General features: G+C 39.2%; 1 protein-coding gene across 1 annotated transcript in view; it reads right to left on the bottom strand.

Moving 5' to 3' along the window:
• Positions 1 to 16,722, bottom strand: part of TRPM5 (transient receptor potential cation channel, subfamily M, member 5) — a 38,507-nt gene extending 21,785 nt beyond the window's left edge. Inside the window, exons 1-10 of the mRNA XM_009698020.1 lie at positions 16,606 to 16,722; positions 15,448 to 15,628; positions 13,741 to 13,907; positions 10,164 to 10,344; positions 7,664 to 7,728; positions 5,575 to 5,766; positions 4,166 to 4,268; positions 3,155 to 3,273; positions 2,188 to 2,538; positions 667 to 798 (exon numbers count right to left, since the gene is read on the bottom strand). Of these exons, the coding sequence (XP_009696322.1) occupies positions 667 to 798; positions 2,188 to 2,538; positions 3,155 to 3,273; positions 4,166 to 4,268; positions 5,575 to 5,766; positions 7,664 to 7,728; positions 10,164 to 10,344; positions 13,741 to 13,907; positions 15,448 to 15,628; positions 16,606 to 16,722 (1,608 nt within the window). The remainder of the gene's footprint in view (positions 1 to 666; positions 799 to 2,187; positions 2,539 to 3,154; positions 3,274 to 4,165; positions 4,269 to 5,574; positions 5,767 to 7,663; positions 7,729 to 10,163; positions 10,345 to 13,740; positions 13,908 to 15,447; positions 15,629 to 16,605) is intronic.
• Positions 16,723 to 17,826: the final 1,104 nt, after the last annotated feature.

The raw sequence follows: 17,826 nt of genomic DNA, 5'->3' as shown, positions 1-17,826 counted from the left end.
GCACACGCACGCACACTCACTGGCTGTAAAGCTGTGCTGCAGTTTGTCCCTCCCTGTGACTCCCTCTATGCCAGATGCAGCAGTCTGGAAGCTCAGGGATGGAGGCTGATAGCTGTGTCTGGCTTTTGGGGGGGGAGGGAAGCTATGGCATTGCACTCCAGATGCACGAGACAGGGCCTCGGTTGTGGAGGATTGTCAAACAGGAGCCGATTATGCTGGCTTGAAGCTCAGCCTTTGAGAGTATGACGCTGTTGTTCCCTACGCGTACAGCACGTAATCTAAAGATGCTTGATTGCACGGACTTCCCTCTCCATCGTGCTAGAACCCAAACAATTGACCAACTGTAGAAGGAACAAAACCTGAGACGGAGAGTGGTGAGTCAGCAGCAGCAAGGAAGAGAAGGGCCAATGCTGCAGCTGAGGTTAATCAGCAGTGGTTCAGGCTGGGCTGATTTACACCTGCTGCTGCTCTGCCTTCCCTCTCTGTCAGGCACTCTGGCCCCTGCTTGGCATGAGCCACACAGGGATGAAAGGCCCTATAAATGCCACATCTCATATTTTAGAAACAAACCTGTCTGTCATCTGAGCTGCAAGGCTGAACAAAAACATCTCATATACTTGAAATATGCCAAGATTTCATCTGAAGCAGCTACAGCTCAAAGCTTACCATAGCCCAGAAATAGTTTGCCATCTTGTGCCGGTTTTGAAGTACTGCCCATACAAACAAATCCCTCCAAGGATTTTTGCTTTTCTGGTTCATATCCAAGGGCCCAGGTATTCGCTTTGTATTCATTTTATCCTGAAATATGGTTCGTAGAAATTAAAACCTGCTTTGCAGTCTCATTCCATGCAAACGACATGATCTAAGCTTCTCTTGGCCTTGCCATCTACTTCATAGTCTTTTGATTTTTCTTTTTCTTTTCTGTAGGACTGAGAGGTAATTAGTTCATTCTGTACTGAATCAAAGGACCCTTGTGTCCCCGATATAACTCAATATGGGTGAGAATGTTCTGGATGAAACCGTGACTCCATTGAAGTCGATGGTAAAGCTCTCATTGACTTTATTAAGGCTGGGGTTTCACCACTGGTATGTAATATCATACAACACAAACCTGTGATTAACTAATCTGAGCTTGCCTTCAGTTATATTGGATTCTGCTCAACTGCCACGGAGGACACGGTTTCAAAGAAAAGGGGACAAAAGGCATTTTATTTCAACAGAAATAAATCTTGCCAAGGCCCTGTACAGGACAAGAATAGAGTACGTCAATACCCTCTTTTTAGTCTTTCCTTTGAGAAACCTTTCCCTCATGCAAGGAGTATTTTAAGTAGAATGTGGCTTATTCCTTTAGCATTTGATAAAAAAAACTCTCCAGAGGAAGAATGGCAACTTAGGTCGAGTTATGAGTTTTAAGTATGTTTAAAAACTGCCTTTATATCTATTGTCTTCATTAGAAGCAGCCAGAGTGGATTTTTTTTTTTCTTTTAATAAAACAAGTTTTTGTGAGGATATATTTTTAAATTAAAACTATGGTGTTCTGTTCAAATTTATTTTAATGGCATTTTTCAGGGGTGTAGCTGTTTGGGTTTTTTCCCTTCAGTTTGTAGTGAGCTATTTAATCAACCGAATTGCATTGAAAACCTTGCAGGAAACAAAGATACCGCAAAAGTGTCATCAGTCTTTGTAACTACTAGTTCCTAACTTGAAATAAGACACACAATTTAGCAGCAGTGACACAGGTATCCCAGTACAGTGATGCTCTTTCTGTTGCCAATGTTAATGGGATTGAGCCATTGGTGGCAGCCATGGCAAGAAGCTTTTAAAGGAAAAAAGCTAGTAGGTGGTGGGATGTGATAACTAAATTGGGCCTTATTTACAGCACTTGGCTTTAGCTCACTTCCTGCCAAATCCCACAAAGGTAAGTGAGATTTCAGGGACAAATTTTTATTACTGTACAATTTGTAAGTCTGGAGTCTGCTTAATGACTTTGGAGGTATTGCCCCAAACTGTCTGTCCTTGTGAACAAAGACATTCTGACTAGATTCAAACTTAGCTTTTCATACTACTAATTTTTCCTCTCATCTTTCTTTTCCTTCCCTGCCCCACCCCGAGAGGCTAGACCTAGTTAAAATTTTTGAAATTCTAAATTGGAGGGGAGCAGGACTATGGTGGAAAGTTGTAACTCACGGATTTCTTCTTGCCTCCATGTCCAAGGTCTTGATAGAAACCTTTGCATGCATCATGGAGAAAATCCTTGAGAACTCTAGAGACCTCACTGAGAGTGAAGAGTGGGCTGATGTTCTTCTGCTCCTTATGCTGTTGACCAGTGAGCCCTGCCAAGGTCAGCTTGCTTTCTTCATGTTTCTTCAGTAGAAGTTCATAGAGGAGACTTTTCTGAGAAATGGAACAGTAGAGTCTCTGCAGACGACCGTATGTCAGGAATTCGGACATGTTAGCCCCATTGTCAATAAATAATTTTACGAATTCTGGTTTGTCATTGACCAGAGCATCCATCATGACTTCCTCCAGGTCACAGGACTAGATTGATGAAGGGAAAAAAAAAAATAAAGAAGTTTTTTGGGGTGATCATGGATGGATGAGGAGGGAGGTACATGCACATTTTGTCTTCCACCAGATCAACAGTGGGTACAATGAGAAAGAGAGGTAGAACTCTCTTCATTTCTCTGTGACAAAATGTCTATGTAAGCATTAATGTTAAAACATCAACACAAATAGCATGCTGTAGGAGTTGTGGTGATGTTAGATACCCACCGCACTGGGTATTTATACACCAGTTGGAAACAGTGACATTCTTCCTACCATCTTCTAACAGCAATAACTGCATGCTGCTTTTGCTTTGTAAGCTCAGGCCTGTTTCCTTTAAAGGTCTGCACAGAAGGAGGGGGGAAGGATTCTTGCCCCTAAAGAGCTCAAGAAAGAGACCGTGACCATTGAACTATTCCTCTGTCTTTAGCCATTACCATATAGGAGACCAGAAAGACAAACAGCCTAAGGAAGCATACTACCACTGCGCAATCTCTTTGTGAAGAATGCAGGTAGTGTTAAAAACTGAAGCCTTCTATCAGGATGTTTCAGTGTCCTGTACACATTCGAATATAAACAGATTGTCCTCTAAGGCAATAAAACCTGGTACCTTCCACTCCACGTCACCATTGAATATTTCACTTTTAGCTATGTCCACTCTATTCCAGGCCACTGCCAGCTTCAGTTCATCCAGATACTCCTGAGCCTCTTGACTGTGACTTTTACAGGCTGGCAAAAACAGGAAATGCAAATAAACTCAGTACTTCACACTTGTTATGTTTAATTTAATATAGTATTGGTAATTTGATTAGCAATACAAGCTCTCCTTCAGCTATCACAGACCTATGGGTTGCTTAACCAGGAACTGTTCACAGCACTTTTTCCCCTAACTTAAGAAACCTTAATATTAAAAAATAGTAATTTTTGCTAGCTAAATTCTCTATTAAAACATTAAGTTTAAATGTCTGTAAGATTTTAAGAGGGACCCTGGCCTGCAGAAAGGAGGTGACAGGACTGGCTATTGTTTTTGTCTTGTTTCAATTAGTACATTAGGAATAGAATATCTTCTTTTTTTTTTTTTCCTCATGCTAAATTTAGGGTAACACAAGCAATTAAATTAACACAAATTGAAATGGGTGGCAGAGCAAGTAATGTCTTCTTTCAGAAGACACAGTGAAGATTTCTCATAGGAGAAATGGATTGTTTCTGGAACTAAGGCAGTTCAGGTCTACTTGTGTTTTTTGTGCTTTGGTTGTTTTTTGGGTTTTTTTTGTTTGTTTGTTTTTTAATGGTTTGTAATTGGAATAACTGCTCCAGTATATTTCAGTTCTATAACCTCTACTACTAAGAGAAGCAAGTAGTGAAATAAAGGAGTGATTAAAATAGTACTATACAATAGCATGCGATTAAAAAGCAAACACTAGTTTAAAGCAAGGTTACAAGAGCCATGTTAACTGCCACAGTTAATTTGTCAATAAGCAAACAGAAGAACTCTGCATCAGAAATGAAATCTGATCCAACAGCCAAATGAACTTGCTCTGGACAAGAATGAAATAAATTTATGGCATAGAAGAAGTCAAATAAGACAAGTATTACACTGTGCTGTGTTTATTGTTCTTACCTTTTACTAAAGCTTTTAAAATGACTGTGTCTAGTTCTTCTGAACCATCTTGCTCAAAGTTGTGCAGAGTTAGAAGATGTTGGTGTGAAATAATGTTCTGAATCTATTGGGAGTTGAAACAAAAATAATTTTACGCATTGTTCTACTGTTCTATATTAATGGCTAAGAGCCCAGTGGAGATCATCCATACAGTATTTCCCAAAAACTTACGTTCTAATTGTAAAGCTGAGGTTTGGCAAGAAGACAAGTTTCCCATACATAAATAAGTCCTAAAGCAAGGAGGGAGTTACTGCCTTCTCCAAAACCATCTAGCAGGATAGGAGGAACAGAACTTGGATATACTGAGAACCAGAGCAGTGCTTTAATTAAAAGATCCTTCCTTAACTCACATTCTTATTTGACTCATAGTCATGCTGTGGCCAGGATACCGCTAGTTTTGTTTTACCTTTTTCTGCTTTGACATTTAAACTTTGCTCTCAGAACTGTTTATTTAAAAGCATAGTCTCTAAATCTTCTTTGAGTAAAAGTCATCAAATATTGATATATACAGTACTCTTTCCTTCTGTTCTCTATTTATTGAGTTTTCTTTCTCGCAGTGCAGTTACACCGAGACTTTGTGAGCATCTGGCAATATTGCTTCTAGATGCCCTTCCATTCCCTTGGGTTTGTGATCTGGCAAAGTTCTGCCTAAAGGAACTGGAACTTTTAAAGCTAAGGATTACAGCAGGGACTGTAAAGGATAAGTAGTGGGACAGGTTGAGTGGACCTGGTTTATCTCAGAGGCACACAGTGCTCTTCAATCTTCACATAAAGACAATCTCACAGTGTTTTTTTGTCTCTTAAACACTTACGCATAGTGGTTTTAAGTCCAGCAAGTGTGCCTCAGGACAAAGAGTAAGGAAAATCTGTGGATCTGTTTTGTCTTTCTTTTTTAAGAACACACATAACTGACAATAGATAGGATAATTTCTAAACACCCTTCATTCTTTTTAATTTATTCATGCTTGTCCACAATTAGGTTTCCATTTAACAGCTGTAGATCATGAATTAGGTCCCTTTTGTCACAGCTGCACAAGCTCCACAGCTGTGGAGTATAAATAATGCTTCATGTTCTCCAGAAGGACTGTGAGGTTCCTGGGTGCTGGCTGTTACTTGAGGAAATAATTGAGGAAGGACAGAGCCCTAAGTGTTCAGTTGAATCACTAGAACAGAGTAGTTTGTATGATCAACTGAGCACTTGATTTTAATGTTAGAGAGGTATTCTCTGACACTAGTGTCAGAGCACTGGACTACCTAAAACTTCTGGGCAGATTGTTGTCAAACCTGTACTGAATGGACTACTGAAGCTAGAAATGGTAGGAGAGAGCTTGTGAACATGATGCATGTAATTATCAAAAATACGAGCTCACTGTTGCTGTCCATTGGAGAATGTCCTTCCACAAGAAGCTTTCTGCAGGGAATTTCTCTTTAAATTGCTTTTCAACAGCTTCTGGCATGATAAGCTGCGGGTCATTCATGAATGCAGCTAAGATGTCAGCTGTACCTCCAGATCCTGCTAAGATAAGCCAGGGAGCAGAATTTTCCAAACCGCTGCAAATTCTCTGTAGTTTAAAGAGTACATTTTTAGAATTCATATATGGAAAGAAAATGTTATTCAAAAGAAGTATTTCTTGCAAACTAGGAATAAATGTGTGTGAGTCAGTCCAGACTCGTCTAAGCTATTAAGATTTTTCTGATTCTGTAGCAGGTCATCCATGTATAGGCCCCTGACTATACTCCTTTTCATGACACATCTGCTGAGTAGCTAAGCAACTTGATTTGGACAAGCAATGCATAAAACTTCTTTGTCCCTGACTCTTCTTCCCTGCCCCCCCACCTCCCTGCAGTTTGTGTTTCAGCATAGTCAAGTGCAAGAGGAGCACTATACAGAAATTCTCAGTAGGCTCTTCTGTTGAACCTGGCAACATGTTCTGAAAATCAGGAATTTGCCTGTGGGAATACAACATTGGGCCACAGGAAAAAAACACTGAAGCATAGCAACTAAAAGAGTTAAAGGTTGATAATTCTATTACTTGTGCAATTAGAATGAGTCAGGCAAGTTGCTGAGGGAGAAAAGCAGAAGCTATGGCATCATAATTGCAACAATGACTCTTTGCTGCCAATCTATTTCTTACTCTGGAGTTACGCAAGAAGCTAATGAGACTCTAAGAATCTAACTATTGATTTGCTTGTTGTGTAGGTTTGGTTTTTTTTTTTTTTAGTTTAGTGGGGTTTTTTAAACAACTGTTGTAGTCCTTGGTGTGTATTCTCCAATTTGTATTTAAGAAATTGATGTTCTTAAAAAATGCAGTTATCCATTCCCAGCACATGTAAATTTAGGGCAGCTCCAGCCAGTCACTTTTGGTCTCCAAGTTACTTTGTTCTCTAAAACTTTGAAAAGAGGATTTATAGGTTGTGATATGTGATTTTTTTTTTTTTTTTCCAAAACCCAAGATACAGAAAACACTCCTATATTTAGCTTCCAGAAGGAAAACTCAAAAGGTGACATAACCCTAGTTTAAACAGCGAGATTTCTAATACCAGTGTGTGTTTCAGTCCAGCTGACAAAAGATATGACAAGATACAGGAACTTAAAACTGAAACTAAAAAACGTCACCAGAAATGAGTTGTTATTCTGAAAGAGGTTACCAGCTTATGTGACAGTCTCATCACTTGGAAACTTTAAATTATGGTTAAATGGCTCTCTACAGGTACTGTAGAATATTCCTTTTCATCTGAGAGTATTATTTAAAAAAAAAGCCATATGGACATACAGGCTGCTACAAAGTAGCAAAATAGAATACTAGTAAAAGTAAAATACAGATCGAAGAGTACCTCCTAGTTAACAGGTTCTTTAAGTCATAGAGCTACTCAGGAAAAAATCAGTGCTGATCCTTTGCCGGAGAAGATACGGGATTATTAGCAGACAACTCTTCAGTCTTCTGTCCTACAATGTATCTTTGGTCAGTGGAAATAGGATGCTATAGTTTTAAATGGCATATCCAGCAAACCTGGTCTTGTACTTCCTCTGAGCTCTGTGACAGAGACAGTTGTCTCACTGTTGCTGGACAGCACTGAGTGATTAATCTTTTTTTTTTGTATGCGATCTCGAGTAATAGCCTAGTATTTCTATTTCACTAGATCTGGAACTGGCTTCTGTGAGTTTGTTTTGGTTTTGGATTCCTTCTTCCCACTGTATCAGCTGGCAATGGAATTTTATATTCTATGGAATTTATAGATGGTTTATAGATCAGTTATTGCCTATTCAAAAGGAAATATTTCTCCCAAACAAATACTGCCAAATTTAATATTAACAGAATTCATTTCTTAATGGTGTATAGATATGAATTTTGATTTTATGGAAAGTGCCAATACATGTGTTTGTCATCCAGCCAAATTTTCCATTAATTGTTTTACACCAGTTAATTTATTTTTCTAAAGTTGCAAACAGCTTCTTACCTCAAGTGTACCTGGTCCTCCATTTACCAGTAAGCAAAGCACAGGGATCTCAATGCTACCCATTCCTGTGAAATAGATGGTTTAATTTTTAAAAAGTTAACAGCTTTCACAAAACTATTGTGTTTTTGCCGACCCCTTGAAAATACTTCTGTTATGTGCTCATTTCGTACCTAGCAGAACGTGAGCCTGCAGAAGGCAGGCAATTGCAGAAGCAGGTAGCAAAGGAAGAGAATAACACTGTGACCTAGCAGATAAGGTCCTAGTCTAAGGTTCAGGATGAAGGCACCTTTGCCTTGGACGTCTTGCATGATCCCTGGCAAGCAGTCCAGTCTGTTCTTGGCTCAGTACACCTCAGCTGCAAAATATGGATATTAGCACTTCTGTATGTCATAGCACTGTTGACTTTTTAAGTCATTTCTTTACTGCAAGGTGGTCAGATAGTGAAGTAATGGAGTGACGTTAGGGTGCAAGACAAGATTGTTAGATTTTCAGAGAGGCAGGTACCATTATTTATATTAAGATACAGTTCGAAGTGAAAAGCTGTTAGTTTGTCCCAGGTGTTATGTATGTGCCTAGTATGTGCAGGAAGGTGTAGTGGAATCCAGGAGAAAAGGCTGATAAAAGCAGAATTTAAGAATATGAAGAGGCTGACTGTGTAGACCAGCTAGGGTGAGATGTGAGTTGATAGGAACCATATACTCTTTATTACTCTGCTTAAACAGGTTGAAATTTCATTCAGCACAGTCTATTCTGGTGATTATTAATAACATAATCTTTAAATATTTAAAAGAAATGCTAATGAAATATTTAACATGTCACGGCAGCAGAGGAAGAAACAATGTAGGCATCCCTGTCCTTAGCCATCCTCCCATAGGGGCCCACTTATTTCTAGCTGGTTTATACTGTAAATGCTGAACTCTGTAACCCAAAGGTGACTATAGATTGCCCTAAAAGAGCTCAGTTAAAACCATAGTGTCATGAGATGAATGCCTCTTTCAGTTAGAAGATAAAAGGTATTTGGTTCAAACAATTTTCTGATGTTTCCCTTTGTCTCCCAGAGCAGCGTACAGATTGCCACTTACTACTTGTTGGATGTGTTATGGGATAACTACAGAGACAAGGTAGAACTGAGCTGTAGCCAGGACATGATTGGTAAGTAATATCATTTGTTTTAGTTAATGGCCTAGCATTGCCATACCTCTATAAGGTGATGTTTTAGTTTGAAGAGTGACCTCTGTGACTACAGGTTCCTCAAGATATGTTCATGGCTTCAAATATTCTTCATTTACCATAGATTTAGATAAAATTTAGCTGGAGGAGGGGTGGGGGATTCTGACTTTATGCTGGGAAGGTGGGAAGTCCTTAATTGCAAAGAATATTCAGCATATCAAAAATTTACTCTGAGTGACTTCTAGGTATTTTTTTTAAATAGGGAAATTCTGCATGTCCTTATTAAAGTGTTTTACTTCAGTAAAGTCACATAGCTTGAATATAAATAAGCTTAAATGAACGACATTGGTTTTGTTTATAGAAGATATCACTGAATTCAGTGTGTTCCAGTGAAATATTTGTCAAATGAATCAGCATTTTTTGACAGAAAATTGTTCCACTGAGATTTGTTCAATCAGATTTTGTTTGCAAGCAGAAAGAGGCTCCTTTCCAATTCTCAGCACTGCAACCTCAGCCTACCGTTGCAGTCCACCTGTGGTCTTTCCTGTCTGAGTCATCAGATAAGCATTCTTTGGGTGTGGTCATGCTCTCAGGTCCATCTGTGCAACCACACTAGGGGCTATGTAACTGAATATTCCATTGCTGCATAAAAGTGCAAGTAAGTGAGCTCTCCCTTCTGTTTCAGCTGTGCTAGCACTGCAGATATTACAGAAACGAAGGAAAGGTAAAAGTAATTGTATTAGCACTACAACTGAATTCTTTCTACAAATAGCAGTAGGAGGCCTGCCCAATACTCAGTTCTCATTATAGGCAAAGGTTACCTAAATTTAGATGGCCATTAGATGCTACATTGTTTACCCAGGATAAGATTTTTATCCTGCAACAAATATGGCTTAAACTATCTCAGAGGGCTTTGGCACAAGTCTTGTCTTCCAGTGTGGGAGCAGTTCAAGACCCTGTGTGCAAGAGGGGATAAAAGTATACGACAATGAACATGCATCTCTTAGAGCCACTGGTTAAGCACTTAAAGCTGGATTCATTTTCCACTTGTTGTGTTTTAAGGCAATTTCAGCTATGCTTTGAAGATAAGCTTTGAACTATATTTAAGGAGATGCAGTGACAGTCAGGATTTTTGGTTCAAAGAGCAGCTTCCTCAACTTCAGAAGTCACCTTAGTTCTGCCTCTCACATAATGACGAATGTGTTTACTTGATCTTGCCTATGTAGGTGATTGTCCAGTTGGACTTGCGTTTGGTAAGGCCAGAGGCCCACAAGTATCACTGTAATATCAGTACTATTCCAGTTAGCATGCCTATATAAAGTCTACTTACCACCATATCCAGTACGCTGTTCTGAAATATGCTTTTCCAAGGTGAGACGTAGCTTAGTGGTTCCATCTGGCTCATCTAGTGTTACAGGATCCACCAAAATAAAATGGGAATGGTTGTGGTCCAGGGAATACAGTGGGCCTTGGATATTATCATCTGATTGGTAGTGTACAAGACTTCCATTCTAGAGAGAGGAGGAGAGATGTTAGTGTTCTCTACAGAACACAGTCCATGTTTTTATGACCTTCATCTCCATTTTTGTTTTACCTGCACCATGACATAGCACACCACCTTTGAGATGCTTGAATAGGCTCTTTGAAAAGGGTAAAGAAGGAGAACGTGTTCCTTCTGAAAGGTGCCAGATTTGACAGGACTGAAAGCTGGAGTCCTTGAAGTTTCCCTCTTGGGCTCTACAAAATATAGTGACACCAGCCATCATCTCTGGAATGTAGGTGTTCATTCAGAGGTTTTGGAAATATTTGTCACACAAATGGAAAGAGGCCATGAGGCCTGATAATTGTGGATGCAGCTGTAATGTATCAGAGGGCTAAAGTCTCAGCCAGTATAAACAGGGACAAACCTATTTCAGTAGTGTTTTGTCCATGTTTAGTCCAGCAGATAAGTTGGCCCGCTATAAGTTCATGTCAATTTAAATGCAGCTTTATTTAATTGGCAGGGTTATATGAGGTCTAATGGTTATTCTCAGTTTGGGAATTGTATTCTAAAATAGTGAGTGACAGGTGGAATTTAGAAAGTGGGATCTTATTATCTTTTATTTTGGGTGAGCAGTATTATATCTTTAAATTATTTATTAATGAATTTTTGCATACAATCACTGTCTGGGTAAAACAGAACCCCTGTTATAGTCCTTTGTTCTAAGGATTGCGCTACATACGGTCTTCTATACACACACTTTTTCAAGCTCCCCTTACTTCCTTAATAAACCTTTCTCTCCCACTGTTGCACATCCACTTTGATATATCATTCCTAGCTGCAAGCCAGGCTGTAAGTGCCTGGTTATTCTTCTTTTTCATCTTCATAATCACTGTCCTGTTGCAAGTAATCCAGATTAAAGAAACTGTGTAAAATCTGCATTTCCTTCTATTATGCCTCTTTTCCAGCTCCTGCAGCCTTTGAGTTGATGAACAAAACTCTGTCAGCTTGGCTATTGTGCCTGTGTATCGCATTTTTCGTCCCACTGATTTTGTGGACACAGACAGGTGTTAAAGCCTTTCCAGACATAGCAGTGTAACTATGCAAGTAACCTAGTTGTCATTAAGGTATGGCAGAGAGATTTATGTTCTGGTTTCCAAGAGCCAGATCTTATGTGGAGCCTTTCTTTCTTAATCTCAGCTTTTGGCAGTGTCTGCTAGGAAGAGCAGGTGCCCAGTTGAATCCTGGGGGAAGTCCAAACCAGGGGTTATCCATGTTCTTCTCCACAGCCAAGGCTAGGGCTGATGTTCGAGAGGCAGTGAATGTAGCACCAGGAGCTTGTAGAAGCACTACTAATGCATAAAACCATTAAGTAACCCAGAGGACAAGCTCCTTCAGGCTGCGGGTAGAAGGCTTGAGCACACTGCATAGCATGCCCCTAAGTGGCTTTCTGAGCTGAAGCTGCATACAGTCAAACTGGAAAGAGAAATCTCCTTCAAAGCAAGGTAAAAAAGGCTATAATTGGGTGTGTTTCGATGACTTTTCCCTGTCAGCAGCTCTGGGAAGAGCAGGAACATCAGAGGCTGTTCCAGGGGAAAAAAAAGCAGTGTATTTGCATGTCCTTTACGAACAGCAAGTGCCACAAATTTGTTTTACCTCCTTCTCTCTGTGTCTCATTTGTTGGGGAAAGCTTCTTGACACAATTAATTTGCCTTCAAATTTTGTTTTGACAGAGGGTGTGACTATATTCTGCTGCCATGTAACATTAAGCCTACTTGCCAAAGATCTGGCCTTTCATTAGGACCCGGAGGCACAGCAACCAATTGAAAAAGGCCCTCGGGGATTTTCCTGTTTATTCTCTGAAAATATGGAAGTGATCTTTCAATGATGTTTAAAGCATACCATTAACACAGAAGAGATGGGAGGGATGCACTGATTTCAGGGCTTGTTTTTCTCCTTGCTAGTGTGGATTGTTAGCTCTACTTTATACAACAAGCTGCTTGTGTTAGTGCCAAGTATAAAGAGAACTGGGTTTAGATCAACATCCCTGTCTATAGTTCCTTTGTCTTAAAGTTACTGACTGAAATCCAGAATGTCTTTGGGTGGAAGCAGTGCCAGAAGTCAAAGGGTCAGGAACATTCTACATGAAATATTCCTTGACAAAGAATAGTCAAGGGGGAGAAAATCTAACGCAATAAAAAGACCAGTGCTGTAGCTGCTGGTTGGGAAAGATCCAGTTGCATTTTGATGACTTAGCCTGTGAGGGAGGTGAAATAGTTAGTTTGCATTTGCCAAAGCAACGTTCCTGAACAAAATTCAAAACCGCAATGAACGGAATTCTTTCCTCTCAGGTCATTTCGGACCAGTTCAGCCACACAAATAGGTTAAAGTCTTCCAGCTAAAGAATCCCACCTGGCAGAGCACAGAGGTAGCTGTCCTCAGCAAAAAGGATGGAAAAAGGGGAAACCCAATGACAATAAATTGCTGATATGGTCTGGCAGTCTCCCAGGTGCTAGCTGGTACGTGCTGGCCTATCTTAGAGAACAGCTACGTACAAGTTCAAAGGGTTGTGTTTGTCACTTGTTTCTTAGCTTCTGCAGGGAAGTGAAGTAGCACAGAGGAACTGTCATTCATTGTCATTACACACCTACTTTACTGCTTAAGACAGACTGTATATCCAGTGACAAGAAGGTCATGCCATAATTTATTTTTTTTTTTCCTCTGCCTCCAGGTCAATTCAGCATCAACTTGTCGTGACATTTTCAGCAACTGTTTTGTTGGGTCAGGCTTTTTATATTTTTGTGTGTGTGTGTATATATATTCACACACACACACACACACACACTGCCAAGAACTTTGATTGTTTTGACCTGAACTGTGAAGTCCCTAGAGCTCCCAAAAACTAGACGAAATCCTGCATGGCTAGCATTTTTGGCCTGGTGTGTTGAGCAAGTTTTTGCGTATTTGATACCAACTCAATGACTACTTAAGAAAACTTGGTCTTGAAATATTTATGGCATGTGTTCCATACTAGAAAATATACTCTTTACAGTATTTATGAAATAGCTTTGAGTAAGTGCTTCTGCAATAAGTGGACAAGGGAAAAAATATTGAAGGGTACCTTATGATGCATGATTGTTTCCCAACATTCATTCTTACTCTGGTGGCTGAGCTGATGTCTAATGCTGTCACCTGCTGGATATTTGCAGAATTGCTGCCAAGTACACTGAGCGTGCATGGCACAGAACCGTTAGGGTCTAACAGTTTTTCCTGCTCTTTATTTCTGTTTTCCCTCAAAACACACCTTAAACCCCACTTTTATTTTTAAGTTAGATCAAGGTTGTTCTGCCTACTACTTCCAAATTTTGTAAAGTTGCAGCTTACTTCTGAACAATCGTGTCTCACAAGTAGAATAAGTGAAAAATACCTTTGTGTTGTCCAGAATTTCTCTGTGCTGAATTTTTCCAAGTGATGTTATTCCTATGGCAATCACTCTTACTGTGGATGAAGTACTAGCCAGTGCATGATCTCGGACTGCTTGCACTAAGAGTCTTGTTATTCCTACACGTAAAGCACTGGTAAAAATCCAGGCACCTGAAATTATTTTTAAAAAATAGATAATTTCTCTGTAATTGAACATGTTTGTGTGTCAAGCAACGTTACTTGCAGTACTAGATTTAAGGGATTTTTTAGATAGATAAGCTGTAGATAGGTCTTGATGGACTGTAACTTCTAGAATTAAAAAACATACAGAGTATGTAAGACTTGAAGGAAAACAAGAAGAAAATATATGCCCAAGCAAACGTGCTTCATGTATGATGTGATGCAATATTACCATCTTTACTCTGATGTCAATACGCCCATCAAGAATGCTGTGTCCAGTCTAGAGTCACTTACTGTCTGAATATGAACAGAAACATCACTATACCAAGCAGGTCTGATTGTTGCAGGAGGAAGAGCAAAGGGACGGGGAGGAGGAAGAGCAAAGGGACGGGGTGGAGGAAGTTGTTGGCTTGAACTGAGGACTGAACGGTCCCATGCAATCAGCTGGTAGCAGAAGAGCTTGGGCATAACCTGCCTAATCTGGTATTCTCTTTCTTTTGTTACTGTGTGCGTTTGAGAGGGAATTCTTCAGGAGAGTAGGATTTACAGCAGTATTGTTATAGTGACAAAGCATTTGGAGAACCCTAGGTAAACAGCTAACCAACCTTTTTCAAATATGTAACACAAAGGAACTGGAGATTTTGATGCCATCCAGTCTTAAGTATAGAAGGCAGATGGAGATAGAGAATATCTACGTGGTACAAAAGTACCAAAAAGAGCTTTGGTACTGGGCTGTTTCATTACAAAAAGCAAAACTGTTACAATCTCGTCTGGACCAGTAACGCTAAACCAAGAGCTTGCTGTGAAATGCTTACAGATATTTTTCAGTTTGTTTTCCAGGTGTTTTCATAAAGCTACGGGGGAAAAAAATTGTCATCTTAAATGAAAGCCACTTCCATGAATGTTCCCAGACATTGATTGGTCTGGTTTTGGTTTTAAATGCTTTTGTTGACTTATTTTGTGTTACACATCACCAAGGTCTTTTTGTTTAAACTTCAGTCTAATCATAGGCTGTTTTACTAACAAAATCTGTTCAACTCTTAGATTTGAAGAAAACAGCCTTCAAAAAATAAAAGCTATTGTAACATGATTTTGACTAGTAGCTAAAAAGTGAGAATGGAGAACACAAGAATTCTTATTTTTGACCTAAATTCACTCTTGTTGAAGTTAAATTGCTATGCTCTCTTAAGAATTATTTTGCTATGGCATCAAAGAGGGACAATGTATTTGGTCCTATCTCATGCCATCTTTCTAGTGTCACCTCTGAGGGAATAATGTCAGGTAATTTCACACTTCAGGAATGGTTGCCTAGAGTAATTTGGTTTGAAATAACTGACTTTTGCTGTTTCTAATACAATAACTTTCATTTTCAAAGCTATTTAAATACAGCTTATAGGTTGCATTCAGCAAAGCTTTGAACTTCCAAAAATAGTCATGTGAGCAGGCCCATTGGCATTAAAAGATCACTGGATGCTAAGTGTGAGAATCCAGTAGGAATATAAATTCCTTCTTTAAAGCCTAAAGCACTAACCTGTGCTTTGAGCTGCCTTTGTAAGTCCTTTTTTTAAGGTATCCCGTAGCCAAGGCTTCATCTGGAAATTTTCTTCTTCCCCTACTAAAGAGACAACCAAATTGGGAGCAGGTAGCTTCCATTTGTTGAGCATAACTTCAAATATAAGTCCAGGATGAATGGTACTCGGGACCTTAATAAACTTCAACAAACAAAACAAAAAAACCCACTGAATAACAATGGAACAGTAGGATACAGTAGAGATATTGCTCCTGGTGAATGCAGAGAGAAATTTATCATCAATTTGGTTATTTAAGAAAAACTTATTTGAGCAAGACCTGACAGAAAACGAAATACAAAGATTAATTTAGCAGGCTTCTGTACAAGTGTCATCTACTAATTGGATGAGTTCCATGGGTTAATTCTGTGTTGCAGACCGACATAATTGTGCTCTCCTTTAATGCTGCTATTCCTCTTGAACTGCCTTCAGTTCCATGGCAGTTTAGCAAAGTCAACAAATTTCTTAGGCGTTTCTTGTTTCTGCACTAGCTGAAATATATGCCTGATTTCATGTCTGTTTTTCAAGGACGTGATACATGAATCTATTGCTTCTTCCCATTCTGTATATATTTTGGCTTTGTGCTTAGGACTTTATGATGAAACAAAATCTTAATGCATATTTCTGATCCTAGGAATTCCTTCTGCTCTTAACACTAATGTATTTAGTGAGGAGGTGGGTCTATCCATGTACATCCTTCTCTACATATTAGCAGAATAGAGAGAGAGAGAACTTTAAGGTGAGTCTTGAAATGGCTCAAAACTATGTTTAAAATGTTGAAATCCATAGTCATTAATTTTTGGCAGAAAGCGGTTAAAACAGGGAAATGATGCAAAATGTAGGAAGCTGGGCACATGATTTTATTTTTTTTAAAGAAAAAGTGATCAACTGTACTTGTAGCATGTCAGTGCAAGTCAAGTGATTGATTTCTGTATATTAATAGGCCTTATTTTAAATCACATTCATGTTCAGGAAGGTACGGTCCCCACTTTCAGTACAATGTGGTACCTCACACTGTGGCACATGGACCTTCACTATTACAGTCTCTATGCTTAATGCTAAGAAGTAACAGCTGAACAACAGCAATAGTGTTAAAGGGTTAAAACTCTTCAGTTCTGTACCTTTCCACGTTTCTTCCCAGAAGCTGTGAAATCTATTTCTCCTATGCAGTATGGTAGCTCTCTTTTGAAAGCTTCCTCTTTGTCACTGCTGCAGAGCTTGGTTTCCATTTCCTCCATTGAATTTGTTTGAACCAGTAGACCAAGGTGTTCACTGAGATGACAGAAAACTGGAAAATGAGAAGCTGTTTAAACTGAAGAGGCCACAAAATCCATTAATTTACATCTAGATGAGTTTTCAGTAAAATATTTTACTCTCTTACTATTATGCTTGTAAGGTTCAGCTAAAATTGGAGATGTTTGTACCAAATGTTGGATGTTATATACAGGAGGAGGCAGATTCCACATCAAAGCTATGTAACTTTAATTATAAAAAGACAAGAAGGAGTAAGATGCTCTCAACTCTCACTTATTAGACAGAAAGCTGAGTTGCAAGGTGCAAGATCCTGCAATCTGTCCAAAGTCACGTAGGGTGTCTCGGAGCCCAAAGGTGACCCTAATTCTACAAGAGAGAAAGAGGAGCCTCAGCCATAAACTATTGCAAGCAAGAGTAGAGCTGTGTCAGTGCACGTCTGAGTCACAGTTTCTTGATGTTGCTATGCATCATGCTACTATGACTTACATTATCCAACGTGAACACTAAATAACTAAGTGATGACATTGTATTAGTCTGAAAATACTTTAGGAGAGGTTTAGTCTGTTTGCTGTAGGAATAGGCTATTTATTCATAAGCCAAAGTATTTAAGGCCAGGCTGTACTCAACAAGAACATACAGTTCAAAAAGGCAGGTGGTTTTCTCTATATGCGGCTACAGGAATGATGGCGAGTAATCTGTCCTAGAGCAAAGGTCATATAACAAGAGTTGTTCTTCTGCATTATATGATAGACTGAAAAGGTCTGCTTGCTTTTCCTAATGTTCCAGTTTGACTGAACTGACACAAGTATGACTTGAAAAATACAGTTTTCAATTTGTATGCCTTATTTTGTTTCTTTTTGAAACAAAAGCAATGAAATAGCTCTCTCCCCTCTGCCTTCATCTGCATATTAAAGTTCATATTCAGTCCTTAAAAAAAGTCCTTGTGATAGTAAGCCAACAATGGTAATCAACCCTGCATTAATGTTTATGCCCTGGTCCAAGAGATCTGCTGTGGACTTAAAAGTGGGCCAAACCAGCAAGTCTTTTGTGGGTCTATTAGGATGCTCCAGTAGAGGGAGCAAGCTCTG

This window comes from Cariama cristata, unplaced genomic scaffold (genome assembly GCF_000690535.1).
Source record: "Cariama cristata isolate BGI_N322 unplaced genomic scaffold, ASM69053v1 scaffold40893, whole genome shotgun sequence".
NCBI classification, from domain to species: domain Eukaryota; kingdom Metazoa; phylum Chordata; class Aves; order Cariamiformes; family Cariamidae; genus Cariama; species Cariama cristata.
The sequence above is the reverse complement of the archived record's forward strand: the minus strand, read 5'-3'. Positions and strand labels throughout refer to the sequence as shown.